Source organism: Desmodus rotundus, chromosome 7 (assembly GCF_022682495.2).
Source record: "Desmodus rotundus isolate HL8 chromosome 7, HLdesRot8A.1, whole genome shotgun sequence".
In the NCBI taxonomy this organism is placed as follows: Eukaryota; Metazoa; Chordata; class Mammalia; order Chiroptera; family Phyllostomidae; genus Desmodus; species Desmodus rotundus.
In genome coordinates this window covers 89217451-89232558 of record NC_071393.1, presented here as the reverse complement: position 1 = coordinate 89232558, position 15108 = coordinate 89217451, and the positions used below count along the sequence as shown (strand labels likewise).

The 15108-nt window shown below is 39.3% G+C and overlaps 2 protein-coding genes across 7 annotated transcripts in view; one reads left to right on the top strand and one right to left on the bottom strand.

Moving 5' to 3' along the window:
• RNF111 (ring finger protein 111) overlaps positions 1-2337 on the bottom strand; it is a 114751-nt gene extending 112414 nt beyond the window's left edge. The window contains exon 1 of the mRNA XM_053928495.1: positions 1703-2337. The gene's annotated coding sequence lies outside the window, so the exon portion shown is untranslated. The remainder of the gene's footprint in view (positions 1-1702) is intronic.
• The window catches only part of SLTM (SAFB like transcription modulator), a 45225-nt gene continuing 31286 nt past the window's right edge, over positions 1170-15108 (top strand). For 5 of the 6 annotated variants that reach the window (XM_045201223.3, XM_045201221.3, XM_024568502.3 and 2 more), the window contains exons 1-3: positions 1170-1451; positions 2417-2504; positions 12866-12930. In XM_045201223.3, coding sequence (XP_045057158.1) covers positions 1290-1451; positions 2417-2504; positions 12866-12930 — 315 coding nt within the window. In that variant the 5' untranslated portion in view covers positions 1170-1289. The remainder of the gene's footprint in view (positions 1452-2416; positions 2505-12865; positions 12931-15108) is intronic. The other variant, XM_045201222.3, reaches the window with a different exon arrangement.

Below are 15108 nucleotides of genomic sequence, written 5' to 3'. Positions count from 1 at the left end.
ACCTACCAGCTACCTGAACAATGCATTTAATCTCCCTAGGCCTCCCAGAACTTTATCTCACTGAGTCCGGAAAGATTTAGTGGGTTATTGCATGTCAGAGTACACCATAAACCACAAAGAACTACCTAGATGTCAGGTTATAATGTCCAGTTTTTTCTTTTGATCTAATTAGTCAATCAGAAAAAAGCATTGTAAAGTGAGACAGACCTCATCAATTTAAATTTTAAAACCAGGAAAATGCCAGTATAGTTAATTGTGTGTCATACTCCGTTTATGGAATTTACAGTTTTATGCCATAAATGCTTATGCTTTGGTGGTTAATAATACTGGCTAAAGTTACAAATAGGTACTTTTGCACAGGCCAGTCGCCCATAAGAAGACTGTGGTTCTTGGGGTCCCAAATTTCGGGAGTGCACACAGTATAGAAGAGTGGTAATGAAGTACTTATAAACTAACTTCCTCAGTGATCATTTCATGTTGAGCCATCAGGTCCACCAGAGAGGATGGCCAGTTGAGGCCAATGCATTGGGAGTTGTCCTGTTCAGTGAGCAGGGTAGCCCCAGGATAAACTATGCCTCCTTGGGGTGAAGGCATGTTTTTCCCTGAGATAGCTAGTGGGGCATGTCACATAGGCCAGCCCTATTAATATTCTTAGAATGTTTATAGCCTTTACACTTTTTATATTTTTATAACTGCCCTAGGATTTCTTTCCGGCCTTCTCTATGGAACTCGGCAAACCTAGTTCATGAATGCACACCAGCCACATTTTTTAGATTATTTAGAAGAACTGATAAAGTATTTCCCTGGAAGAGGTTGGGGACGCGTACACGCCTCTTGGTCTCTGTTGAGTAACACGCGAACACTCCATGCCGTGTGTCGTGCCTAACCCACTGCTGCTGCTGTTGCACAAGATTGGAGGCGTTGCCAGAAAATGGCTAACGCAGCTGAGGGGGAACGGCAACGAGGCGGACGTCTGTGCGGTTGGACAAGCCAGCCTGACCTTCCAAAACACGGAAGAGGACTTAATGCCCAGGTGGCCGCCGCCGGCTAGGCGGAGCGCGCCCAGCGCCCGCCCCGGGGACCCACGCCAGTGCGCACGCGCGCCTGTCATCCGGGTGCCGGCTGGGGTAGCAGGTTGCGCTGGGGTGCCGGAAAGGGGGCGGAGCCAGCGGCTCATTGTGCACAGCGCTGAGCGGCTCGGGCTGTCGCCCAGGCTTGGGTTGAAGCTGGCGCTGCTGCCGCCGCCCTGCAGCTCACTTGCTGCCTCGGCAGCGCGCTGCTCTCCTAAAATGGCTGCCGCTACCGGCGCTGTGGTAGCCTCGCCTGCCTCGGGTCAGGCTGAATGTAAAAAGATCACCGATCTACGGGTCATAGATCTTAAGTCCGAGCTGAAGCGGCGGAACTTAGACATCACCGGAGTCAAGACTGTGCTTATCTCCCGACTCAAGCAGGTGAGGCCAGGCGAGGTCCGGGAAGGGGAGCTTAGGCCGCGCCTTGGAACCCCACCTTGCGCCGCAGCCCCGGCCGTCCGCAGCCGCCTGGGCACGCGGGACAGCGCGGTGGGGAGGCTCCGGGCGGCACCCGCGCTTGCGGGGTGGACGAGGACCCTCCCGCGGCGCCCCCGCCCTCACGGGCCGGGCTGGGCCTGCGACCCTCCCGCGAGCCGCCTAGGACCGACCGGTGCAGCGGAACGCGTCCCTACCTCCTCTGGGACGTCCCCGTCCCCGCCTGGCTGCGAGGGCTGCGGCCGGCCGGCGGGGCCTCCCAAGGGCGATCGTGTAGACCCGGGAGGCGCTCGGTCCCCAGCCTTTAGCGATGGTGAGCGCGTGCATTTCTTGACCTCGGAGGGGACTGGTTAGTTTGGTGACTTCTGCGAAGTTACCGTTTAATTGTGCCCAACCGTTTCCTCCCCATCTTGGGGAGGGATTGGTAGTGGAAGTTGATGGGTGGGTAAGAGAAAGGGTTTGTTTTCTGCTGGAATTTCAGTGTTTGCATCAGCTCAATAATCTGCTTTTTCATCCCCAATTATCTTTCTGTTTATTTGAGCGTTGGAATTGTAGTAGAGGAGAAATAAGTTTGCATTATGGAAATCAGGAAAGCTCCCTTTAGTTATTTATTATCGTAGCAAGCAACTTTTCTGCAATCGAGAATATTTAGACTTTTGTTCAGTATGATAATAATTTAACTATCTCGACTCGGTAGAATTTAAAACTCCATGTGATTTCGAGAGCTAATTTCCTCCTGAAAGTTTCTCTTACTCGTGTAGTTTAATTGCTGCTTTCGAAGTCGATTTATGAAATGACTGGCAATTCTAAGGTCTTGAGGCTTGAGGTTTGCTGATTTTTTTTTTCATTTCGTTTTTATAAAATAAGTTTAGATAGACTGTGTAGCATATTAACTTCTCTTTCTAATGTAGGCTATTGAAGAGGAAGGAGGCGATCCAGATAATATTGAATTAACTGTTTCAACTGATACTCCAAACAAGAAACCAACCAAAGGCAAAGGTTGTTATGAGTTATAAACATATTTTAAAATATATTTTGGTTATATAACTTGCCTCTGCTCTTGTGCCACTTGCCCTGTTTATATAGTGCTACTCTCTTTGCTATTTCCCTCTGGCACTCTGCCTTCATGGGTCAAGGAAGAAAAGTTCCTGTTGCCAGGCTCTGGATGACTTGTAGCCCTTAAGATTGGCTGAAGCTGACCTGAAAGTGAGACCAGTTCTTTTTTGCTTCTGAAAAAATTATGTCAAGTTTCATTAATGTTTCTTCCTTCATACTGTGAAGACCCGAAGAATAAAATACAAAATTAATACATACCTACCTTGCCCCACAATTGGCAGAGTATTGATGGAATTCCTACCAAATCTTTCACCTTGGCTCCTTGCTGTTTTCTCTAGTATATTAAAATTCTATAACCTTCATGTTTAGTATTTTGTATGACTTAGTGAACTTAAACTTGCGTTTTTGCCATTATATTATATATTCTAATTTTCAGTGAAATTTACAAAGATCTCACCAATCACACTAAAAAAGTAGGGAAAATCCATGATTAGTTAGCTTTAAAAAAAGTTTTAAGTTATAGGGATATCTTAAAGATTTTTATCTTATGATTTTTCAGCTAGGCCAGAATATATTTGAAGTATGGTGATACAGGGAATAGGTAAAAGTGGTTTAAAATGAACATTTTGGGACTTAGATATTTTTAGAAGGTTCTGGTAAGTGAGATCTTTACTTGAATGCATAATTACAACTTTTTTTCATCCGTCCCATAAGGACAGCGGCAGAGAGTGAATACGATGCGGGTGCCTGGATCCTGGATTCTGTTACCTAACTTTACTGCTTTAAGTGATTCAGTTGCTACTCCGTCTGCCATAGACCTGATTGATTGTAACCAGAGTAAAATGACTGAATGGATTTATGTTGAAAAGAAGAGAATATTAAAATTTGACTTTAAGCAGTCTGTGGAGATACTAGGTCTAGGCAGATCTTGATGCCATCTCACCATTTGGGTCTTTATAGGTCTGTAAAAGTCCCGTACTTGTGCCAAAGGATGTTGAAAAGGGCTAAGAAGCATTTTCTGGGTGGCATACGGTGGGAATGGCAGAGGTGGAAATGGAGTTTAGAAAAGTAACAAATTACCCTGAAGATCTGTGACTTTAAATGTAACACTGACTCCATATAGCACTTTGAGAGATACACATTTCCCTGTGTTTAGAGAAGCTTGTTCTGAGGAACCTCTGCTGGCAAGCCAGAGGCTATTTCAAAATGAGGAAGCATAAACAATTCAGAAATAAGTACATCAGGAATTAACTATGTTTCTTATAGTAATTTCGACTCATACTTATGTAGCACATTGTAATAGTTTGACAGATACCATGTATTAATCATAGTCTCATTATTTGAGCTGATTTTTGATGTTAGTGTCTAAAATAAATGTCCTTTGATATATTCATTCTCATCTACTTTTAATTTCTCTGCATAGCCCATTTCAGTATCTTAGCCTTAGAAATAAATTTAGCTTATAAATAAAACTGATAAAACTAATAAAATAAATCTTACAAGATTTTAAGTTTTTCAGTATAGATATAAAATCAGTATGTTAATTTTTTTCTTCTATAGGAATTATAAGGATACTTGAACTTTAATTTTTCCATAACTCTGATGTTAAGGTGTCTTGTGGCCTTACATTAAAAGTTGTAACAGTCATTTCTCTGTAGCAGGCTACTACTGAGTACTTTCTGAGATTCATTCTGGGACACGTGTGATAGTCTTTGTCCCCTTGAATTCATTTATCATTGTTCTGAAAATTGTATGAGTTGCAAAGAACAGAATGTAAATCCCAAACTACAAACCTAGTTTGAGTTAATTTACAATTAAGATGTTTTAAATAAAATTGTTTTCACCTTTAAGAACTTTAAAAATAATTGCTAGAAATCAAATTTGAATGGAAAACTTCTTAAAATATCAATGTTAATGGATTTTGAAAAGCAAGTATTCAAGAAATTAAATACTAATGTGATGTCAGGTTTTCAGTCTAGCTGCCGAATTACTACATTACTTTTTGCCAAATTTCATTTCACTTAACAGTACCTACCTCGAACGTAATGTCATCTTGGTCATAGCACTTTTCCTTCAATAGTCTGTTCTCTTTTTGGTAAAGTTGAGACATTTTACTAATTTGTCTGTAAGGCTCTTTTATAGTTCTGGAATTTGATAATTATGTATAGGTAAGAGCCAGAAGAAAAGTGATTTCTGTTTAGCTAAACTAGATATAATAAGGAAAGAACAGGAAGACTTACAAACCCTCAACTAGTATAGGACAGATTATTAGAAAAGGAAAAGAGCAAAGGAAGGGATTAATTACCTGGACTCAGTCATGCAGACATCAGCGAGACACATATAATAGCTTGTCAGGAAAAGAAATCTTTTGATAGAAGTTAAATGATGTTAAGAAAACAAGAGAGAAGCTTTGTGAGTCTGGAAAAATTACTTAGGTGAAATATAAAGCACATTTTCTTATAAATGCTGGTTTACTATTTCTTTAAAAAAATTTCGTGTTGAAATGATTACGTTTGGACAGATAGAGGAAAAGGAATCTTCATTCTTTAGTGTGTCGTACACTATTTTAAAAATGCAGGTTTATAAGCAACAAACTTGTAAAGCTGATAATGCGGTGGGTTCTAATATTTATGATCAACATTTATAAAATCTGTTCACATACATTTAATTTGGTGAAACAGTTTGTACCTCAGTTTGTGCCCCGCCCCTCTGCCCTTTTTTAATAAGAGTTTTACTCCGGGCCCCTTTCTGAGTCTTATATTCCCTTTGCTGTGAACTTTTAATAAGTAACCTAGAAGAAAGCTTCACCAGTGAGATTTACTATCATATTATTTGGGTGTGTGTTAAGAAAGCGGTTAAACAGGTAGACCTAACTCATTAGCTTGTTTTAGAGATTATAGATTTAAAGTTTCTTTTGATTCACCTGGCAGTGGCATATTATATTCTCTTGGATTTTCAAACGTTAGAGTCACCTCTGAACTTCAGCTAAAGTTACTTTATGTGGTAAATCAGTACCGTATTCAGAATTGTACAGGGTCCAGCGGAAGTAAGGCTCGCCTGAGTGTGCTCGGTAGGGTGTGTGGACGTGTCGCACTGGATGGATGATAATTGAACGTTTCATCTGAAATGTCCTATGGTGTGCTTGAGTGTGTTATTGCTGTGTTACAGAGTTACGTGCTTATGGTTCTGTAATAAAAGATTTGTAACAAAAAAGGCATTATATGTGCCAGACCCTGTATATAATTCAGTACTAACTAATGTTGACACTCGCATGCAATACATGCAGGCTTAAAAAAAGACTCACTTTGCTGTATAAAATCTGATTTTTCCCTTATAGGAAAAGTGTAATTTAGGGTAATAGATTTATCCAAACATCTAATTTTGTATGAACAATGCCACAGGCAATATAATTAATTGCATGTGTACTGTGCAAAGCTTTCTAAAATTTATGTCAAATAAGAATATAATCAACCATGTAAAATGCATTTAATGTAAGATATTATCATAGTATACTGTAACTCTTGCCCTTTTTTGTTTTTTTAACTGCATTATGTTTGGATGTTAAGGAAAATTTAATCAAAACGGTGATATTGAGAAGGTCTTTGGGGACAGAATTGTCAGATATTTTGGGGGTACCCACTAGGATAGAAGCTTGGTACGAGGGTAAGAACCTAATCTTTTCTTGACACTAATCTCTGTAATGCCCGGCATAGGGCTTGGTGCATAATAGGTGCTCAGAAAATATGTGTCGAATGATTACTGAGGGCCATGTAATGGGTTTCTTAACAATTGCGTTTAAAAATAACTCTATTTGGCCTCATATAATTGCATATTTCTTTGTAGAAAGCCTGTATACCAGAGATTAATAGTCTTCACTGTTTCTCAGCAGCAGTAGTGGCTTCTCCTTAAACACTGTTATTTGTAAAGTATATTTTACTTTTAGAACATGTAAATGAACGCACCGTCTTTTTATTCCTCACCAGGTTCTTGGCTGTAGTGGAAAGCCTCATAACTTTTGCTGGAATATTGTTCAGCCTCAGGGGTTAATATGTCTTTTTTTTTTTTTTTTAAAGATTTTATATTTTTATTCTTAGAGACAGGGAAAGGGAGGGAGAAAGAGAGGGAGAGAAACATCGATGTGCAAGAGGAATGGTTGTTGCCTCTCGCACACATCCCCAGTGGGGACTGGGCTGCATCCTAGGCAGTGGTCCTGACCAGCAATGGAACCGGCAACCTTCTGCTTTGCAGGACCACACGCAACCCACTGAACTATACCAAGTCAGGGCATGTATGTCATTTTCATTTTACAAAACCAGACCATTTTACCTCAGCCATTAAAGCACATATTTGCCTTGTGCAGTTGTACACGGTGAATTATATTTATCAGGAAGCTATTATCATTACGCTATTGTATCAATATGGTGTGTGTCAAGGTAGATTTTTTTTTTAACGTTTTGTTTTTCAGGTAAAATTTCCTAGTAGTTTAAAACATTCCAAGTCATTCATTGTTGAGGCATTCTGAATTAGGAGTAGAGGACTTCAGACTTTACATCAAAAATCTATGAATTGTCCAGGAATTAGAGGAAGAGAAATCATTATTAGTTGATTGCATCAGAAAGGACTTTAATGGAGAGGTTGCGCAATGGCTTAGGTTTTAATTGTGGAGTTTACTGATTCATTTAGTCAACTGTACTATAGTTCTCACGTTCTACATAAGAGGCACTCAGCAGTGTGCAGTTCCAGGGGTTAGCCTTCCATTGCAGCCCTGCCACCCTGGGATAGCACTTCGCATTTGGCTCGGCAGTGTTGTTTTCCAGATAATAGAGTGAAATGTTTTCATTTTAAAGATAAGATCATAAAGAGATTACAAAAAATGAAAATTGCTTGTAATTCCACCATCTGAATTTGTTGTATATGTACATGTCTTAAAGGTTTATGTTTAAGGATCTTTTTTTTTTCCTTTCAACAACTAAAATGGGTTCACACCGTATATAGTGTTTTGTTAAAGGTAGGTAGAATTTACATTTTCTCTAGTACTATTTTCTCTAATCTGGGGAATCTGAAAACAACTTTCCTCTAATCTTCTCACTCTTCTTCAGTTATTTATGCTCAGTCATCATGCATGGTTCTCAATCTACCTTAGAGTCATTTGCATTTTTAAAAATACATATACCGGGCTCCTGCCCACCTGCTCCGCCCCCTCCCAGCCCAGAAATTTGGTTTCAGTTGCTCCATTGGGGGTCCAGGCACCAGTAGTTTCTAAAAGTCCTCCAGGTGATTCTCATGTAGACAGAGTCAAGAACCACTGACTCTATACTTGAAACTCAGCATCATTTCTATTCATCTCTGCCTGTCAGTTTGCAAATTATTTCGTATGTTTTACAGTTTTCAAAAATTGTTCACATTGCTTTATTTGATTCTTGCAATAGTGCTGCTAAGCAGTAGTGTTTTTTTTTATTGATAGAATAGAAAAGTACATTGTGCTGCCTTTTAAATATCCTGTGTGTGTATGCACATGTGTATGTGTGTGTTTAGTTTAGCTATCTTTAGATGACAAAACTAGAGATTTTTCTAAACGTACTTTTGGTGTTTTTCAGATTTATTATGATGAGTGTGATTTATCTTTGTAGTGGCCTCAAATGTAATACAGTGACCTGCTGGGTGACTGCTGCGTATAAGACGATGTGCAAGGCCTTTCAGAAAAATGACGTCATTAGTAAAGTATTGGTTTAATAAAGAGGCTAAAGCGCATATGTAAACAATTAACACAAGGCATCGTCTGTGATTATTTTAAGATATTGCATGCAGTTGAGGAGAGGTTGTTCCTGGAAACATTAAATGTTACTCAGTTTGGCTTAAATTCTGAATCTTCTCCCCATCTCCAACAGAAATTTCATGACTAAATATTTTCTACATTTCATAGTTTGTGTAACTGTTTAAGGGGGAAAGTTACTCAAGGCATGTTTTCTTTGGCAAAATTCTACTCAATTAAGGGGGGGGGTTGTTTTGTTTTGTTTTGGAGGTATTTCTGAACTTGAAAAGGAAAATCGCAAACTTTTAAGGACCAATTTGCCTTTGGAGGAGGAAACCAATTTATAATCCAGAATCCTTTTATTTTTAAACATAAAAAATTTTGTTTTTATTTTGGGGGGGAGAGGGAGAGGCACATCAGTTTGTTGTTCCACGTACTCGAGCGTTCATTGGTTGATTTTTCTATGTGCTCTGACTGGGGATTGAACCTGCAACCTTGGCATATTGTGTTGACACCCTAACCAGCCAAGCTGCCTGGCCAGGGCCAGTCCAGAACCCTTTAAGCACAATTATGAAATACAAAAGTTCTGGAAACAAAGTTTTTTCCTAAGTTTGGTGGTAAAATTGAGGCTATTTATATTCTTGATTTATCCCATTTGGTGTGAATATGCATCTATTTCATTGCACAAATATTTCTGTAAATGATTGAAAGACACTTTTAGAAGCCCCTGGGAAGTTGAGATTAATTAATGGTATGTATATCATTGTACTCTTCTAAAATCTGAAAATTCATTTTTATAAAGCGGTTTCCTTAAGGATTTGTGGACTGCACAAATTTAAGTTGCATAGAGAGGAGATTTTTCTAGTGTCATCCTCCCGTGGTTGTATGCATTTTTACTTTGCCATTTTACTTTAGACCCTAAAATGCAAAGAAACTCCAGTGTATTTTATGTAATTTCAAAATGGTTCATATGGTACTGCTGTGATAGTAAGATGTGATAAGTTCGTTTGCTTCCTTTTCTTTTTTTTAGATTTTATTTATTTATTTTTAGAGAGGAGAAGGGAGGGAGAATGAGAGGGAGAGAAGCATCAGTGTGTGGTTGCCCCCCATACACCCCGAGCTGGGGACCTGGCCCACAACCCAGGCACGTACCCTGACTGGGAATGAAACCGGCGACCCCTTGATTTGCAGGCCGGCACTCAATCCACTGAGCCACACCAGCCAGGGCGTTTTTGTTTTAGTTTTTCAGAATATCTTTACTGCTCAGTTTTATTTTCTAGTTTTGTTCTTCAAGTATGACAGTCGGGCTTCAGTCTACATGAAACTTTGTCATCTCCCTCATCCTGGTCATGCTACTGTCCTTTGGACCAGTTCACATTTTTGTGGCACATGACAGATTCCTGGAAGGACAAAAGATTATTTGGTCAGTGCTTTCATAGCACAGCTTAAATGGGAGATAGGGATTAAATGGTTACTCACTACACAAAAAAGTGCCTAACGTGGTGTTGCTGGTTGAAATTAAAGGGGGATTTGGTTTTTCTTTTTATTTCTCATCTGTGACCTAAAACTTAGGAATCCATAGATGTACTTTGTACCATATGAAAGTGGGGAGTTTACAGTACATACTGAGAGGATGGAGAGGCACACCATGCTAATTTGACTGGCATGTCACCTCTTTGTTTTACTGAGGACTGAATAGAAATCCAGACCTTGTTTACTACTAGCATCCAGCCTTGGACTTCACACTGTTATCAGTCAGGAAATATATACCTGAGTATCTGCTCATTGTATTGCATAGTACTAGGCTTTAGGCTGGATGGTGAACATCAGAGCTTTTTAAAATATGAGTTATGTTTTTGTGTGGGGGAAGGGTGATACTTTTTCATAACAGAATGATTTCAATATAGTTTTTAATGCCAGATGTGTAAAACAAGCCCAAAGTAACAGATTACGAAAGCAGTCAAAGCTATATATATTGTTCAGTGTACCTATCAGGTTACTACTACAGTTTCATCACTGTATATATGAAAATCTTGTCCTCACGGTTTTTCTGTTTACAAGCTGATGACACATTACATGTCCGGTGCTTTCCTGTGGCAGCGTGATTTGGGACCTTTCTGTGTAACTCTGCATCTCGTTGCCTGTTTGGCATGGGGCAAGTTATGTAATAATCTCTGAGAGTCTCACATTTAAAAATTTTATAGATGTGGCTATAGGACCTTTGTGTACAGTAAATGATAACATTTTTTAACAAGTGGCCCATTTTAGGTTCTTGAAGATCTAATGGTTTTGTGGGTTTTGAGGAGTGGAAATAGGCCTGGGTTTAAATCACAGCCCTGCCTTTACTAGTTTTGTAATCTGATAACTTTTCAACATTGGTTTCCTTTTTTGTGAAATGGGGGTATGGTTTCAGATATGAGGACGAAGTAGATAAATTAATGTACATAAAGCATTTCTCCTGGTGCCTGGACTGTGGAAGCAGGCCAAGCAGTGGTAGAGACTGCTGCCGTTTCTTCGCTGTTTTTGTTGCCGGAGCGCAGCTTGAGTCTCCTTTAAGTAAGCAAAAGTGGGTGCAATTCTTCCTGGAGTATGCACAGGGCATAGTGTACATAGTTTGTCTTGCTGAGAGCTGCCATTTCAAAGATGATATCTTTAAAAATGAGTTAATTAACCACTCCTTACCAGAATAATGTCTTTAAGTAGGTCATAGTAAGATGTAGTGGAAAGAATTTGGGACTGGAAATGAGAAGCCTTGGCTTCCATTCTGACAGCGCCACATAACTAGCCTTGGGAAAGCTATTTAACCTCTCAGTCTCCCTTCTCTTTTGTAAAGTTGTGAGCACCTGCCCCATTACCACAGGGTGCTTGGAAAAATCAATTGAGCTTTTTAAAAAGTGCTTTGCAAACTGTAAAGTAGTTTGCAGTTGTAAGGAGTAAATAATCTGTGGGTTATTTGGTGGTGTCTGTTGAGGTTGGACTGGGTAGAAAGGTTCCTATATTTTTAAAAAGCTTGTTTTTCCCCAAAGGTAACATTTTTAAATTTCTATATTTGGAACTCTCTCTAAATGTGAAAGAATTTAATGCACTCTTTTACTCCTGGTACTGTACCCCCAATCCCCGGGGAAAGAACATCTTTATTAAGAGTTTTAAATAGATTAATAAACACTTTCTGATGAACAGACTTTCTTAGTCATTCCTTTTGTAGTGACTTCTAATTTGTATTTTCCCTAAAATACGAACGCCAGCGTTCCAAATAGGAAGTGAGTGGTGCCCTAAGCTCCACACTTTTCTTTGATTCACACAAGTCCTCAGGGGCAGGGACAAGCCCTCTTTTACCTCAGTGGGTGGAAGAAAAATCCCCACTTTTAATCTTGTTTTTCACATGCGCAGAAGGACCAGTGTCTCGTTTCCCTTTTTTATCACTCATTGGAATTGGGAGGAGATGGAAGATCAGGGCTGGTGAAGAGACTAGAGAAAGGGAGAGATCCTAACTTTTTAACTAGTTACCTCACCACCAAACCCTCTCCCCTGAGGTCACGGAAGCTGGAGAATAGGTATGTGGCTGTTCTGTTTTAGATGATGGGATAAGTTGGTCCAGTAAAGAATATTCATGCATATTTCAAAATAAATGAATTAAAAAATTAAAAAAAAAAATACTGAGTTTCCAGCAACTGTGCTTTTAACAGCATTTCTAATACATTATGGGTTATTAAGTAGGTTTTTGTGGACTAGTTGGAAAACAAACTTTTAGCATTGGCTCTGTGGAAATTTTGTTTGTTTTTTGGTATGAAGAACATTTTAAAAGTTTGAACCACCAGTTAAAAGTTTTGAAGATGAGGGTTGGGTTGAAGAGGCCTGTGGTCTATCTGGAAGCTATTAACAGTTTTCATTATGAAGTAATTTCTACTTGCCTAAATCAGTTGAGTCAGTGATTATGTTAGGGGCTCAGAACTATTTATATGTAGGTATTTGGAGAAATATGAACTAACCATACAGGCAGTCACTGTACTTAATGAATTTTTTCTCTAAATGGTGAAGCAAGATATACTTGAGAATACAAGGCAATATATAATCAATTGATGGATTGTAAGGTACAGATTAAGCATGAGTTTTATTTCAGAGAAAGCTTGTTGAGAACTTGGGGTAAGGCTTTGGTGGGGGATATGAGTCTTGAACTTAGCTATCAGAAATCTGGTTATATCTACAGTTAATAGAATGCCATCGAAAGGTTCTGCTACTTCTGGGAGACTCGAAGCTAGGGAATTTGAGTGGAAAGAAAAATGTATTACATATGTCAAGTCAGTTAAGATGATGGATTCATCTGTAGGATTAATTATTTGCACAGCTCATTTTAGTGAAACAGCGCGACATTGTTAAAGCTTTTTTTGTTTGGGGCGGCCATACGCAGGTAGTTTATAAGCTTTATAAGCAGTCAGCATCGACTTTGTCAGATGATTGGGAGTAGAGAGTGGTAGCACGGGGTACACTTCTGGATGTTTTGCCCTTAAAGTAATTAAGTATTGGTTGTTAGCCCATTTTCCTTCTTTCACAGGTAAAAAACAGGAAGCAGATGAGTTGAGTGGAGATGCTTCTGTGGAAGATGATGCTTTTGTCAAGGTAAAGTGTTAATTACTCAGGTTAAGATGTTTATTTTGAGCCTAGCATTTTGCATGATGAACTCATGCATTTTACTTGAACATTACTGAAGTATGTAGGTAAAATATAGAGACTTATGTAATATTGCCAATCTCATTAATTTTCATAGTTGAGAAATATAGTAAATAACTTTATCTTTAGTTAAATGAGAATAAAGCTAAAATTAATGTTTGTCTGGATTTTTAAGTAGAAATCTGAGACATAGGGGCCAGAGGAACAGCTACAGAACAGTTGATGTGTTAGTTCCTGGACAAGGTACTGCAGTGAGGGGTATTGATCATTTATTCTTCATCTGCCTGTTGCATTTAGCTTTTGTATATAATACACGGAATCTAGATTAATGTGTCCTTAAAACAGAGAGAAAATTGCTGTTGTGTTCCTACGTGGTAAAGGTCAAATTAAAAAAATTTGTTTTGTGCTTTAAAGATAAATAATTCAGGTCTTTTGGCTAAAAAAGAATGCATTTAAAACTGACCAGCCAGAAAAATAATGTATGTAATCTTAATGGGGTTGTGACAGTTTTGTATACCAAGTATCTTTTACTTGTAGTTAAGGGTTTTTTTGTTTTCAGTTGACTGAAACGTGATCAGCTACTTACTGATCATTAGGTCCTAAGTAGTGTGGCATTTGCAGGAATTATTTAATGACCAGTGTTCCTCTTAAGTTTTGTACCCTTACACCCCCATTGTATTTTGTTCCCTGTGTGTCGTTAATACATATTGTCCTAATGTCTCTGGAGCCTGCGTGCTCCACCATGAAGAAAGCTTATGTCCATTCACCTGCCCATCTTTTCTCCCATCTAGGTCTCCACACTCCCCGTGTTACACACAGACCATGCACCTCACACTTCATACTTCGCACTTTGAGGGCAGGCACAGACAGACAGAATTGTTCGGTTGAGGAGTTAACCCTGAAATCAGATAATTTTAGACAATATTTGCCCGGGCATCCACTAAAATTGAAGATTGCATGCCTGTAATCAGCTTGTGTTGGATCCTCGAAGAGTTCTTCAGTCTCTCTGTATTGTTTTCCTTGTGGCATGTCTTCCTTTAGGTTTGTTCCCTTGTTCTTATTTTTCTCTAGTTGTCTTCACTAGTGAGTACGTGATTAAGCAAAAAGTTTCCATAATCGGGAAAAACATTGTTACTTAGTAAAAAACCTTTTAATTTGTAAATGTCTGACTTTCAGTTCTTCAGTTCATAAACATAGTCATTTGAAATGTTAACAAGGAGACACATGACTCCTATTCAGCGTCCCAGTGCTGTCTCTACTATGTGCTGCAAAGGGTGCCTTTGTGGTACTATCCAATGAACTTGGTCATACCGTATAGAAGAGCAAGAGCTTTTTTTTTTTAATCCTATTTAAATATATGTTCAATTTCTTTTTTATATTTCTTTTTCACTTTGGGAGTATCAGCATCTGCAAGCTATTTGATAGACATTAAGTTAATATACTTTCCTTGTCTTCCAGAGTTGGTGATTTTGAGTTTGGGATTCCTAGTAGGGGTGGGTCAATATCACCTATTGCCTAGATGGCTGAGTAATACAGGGATTGCTTCCATTCTTAAGTGAGGAAAATGGTCAGTGTTAGCGCTTTAGAGTAGCTGACTTTCCCTCGGTGGCTAAACCTCATTTTTCCTTATTTGCACCCTTTCCTCTGTGACATACAATCACTACTCCGCTTTCAGTCCCCTGCGTTCCCTCACTCAGACGTGGTGCGGTGGGTCATCCTAGAGAGGCCCTGCGCCCCAGGCACTCCGCATTCCAAAACTATCGTATTTCTTCCCTCGCCCGCCCCCTCAGAAATTTCCCTCCCCTCACTGAAGTTCAGCTCTGCATGATTAGTAGTCATGTCCCTGCCGTTTTCCTTTTTAACTCAGAAACCTTTTCTTAAGCCTGCTAGATTTACTATAAGAATAAGAAAGGAGGAAGGAATGCTCACTGCTTTCAGCCCTTTTTCTGCAGTTAAAAAGGAAACTAAGCAGATTGCTGCCTTTCTTTGTTTCTACTGGAGTACCTTGTACCTATAAACTTTGAAAGGCAAACAGACATTCCCTCAGAGAGGTAATCCCAACCAGAGTTCCTCCGCCTGACTGGCATGGTGGCCTAGTGATAGATTTTAAAATGAACACATTTAAGT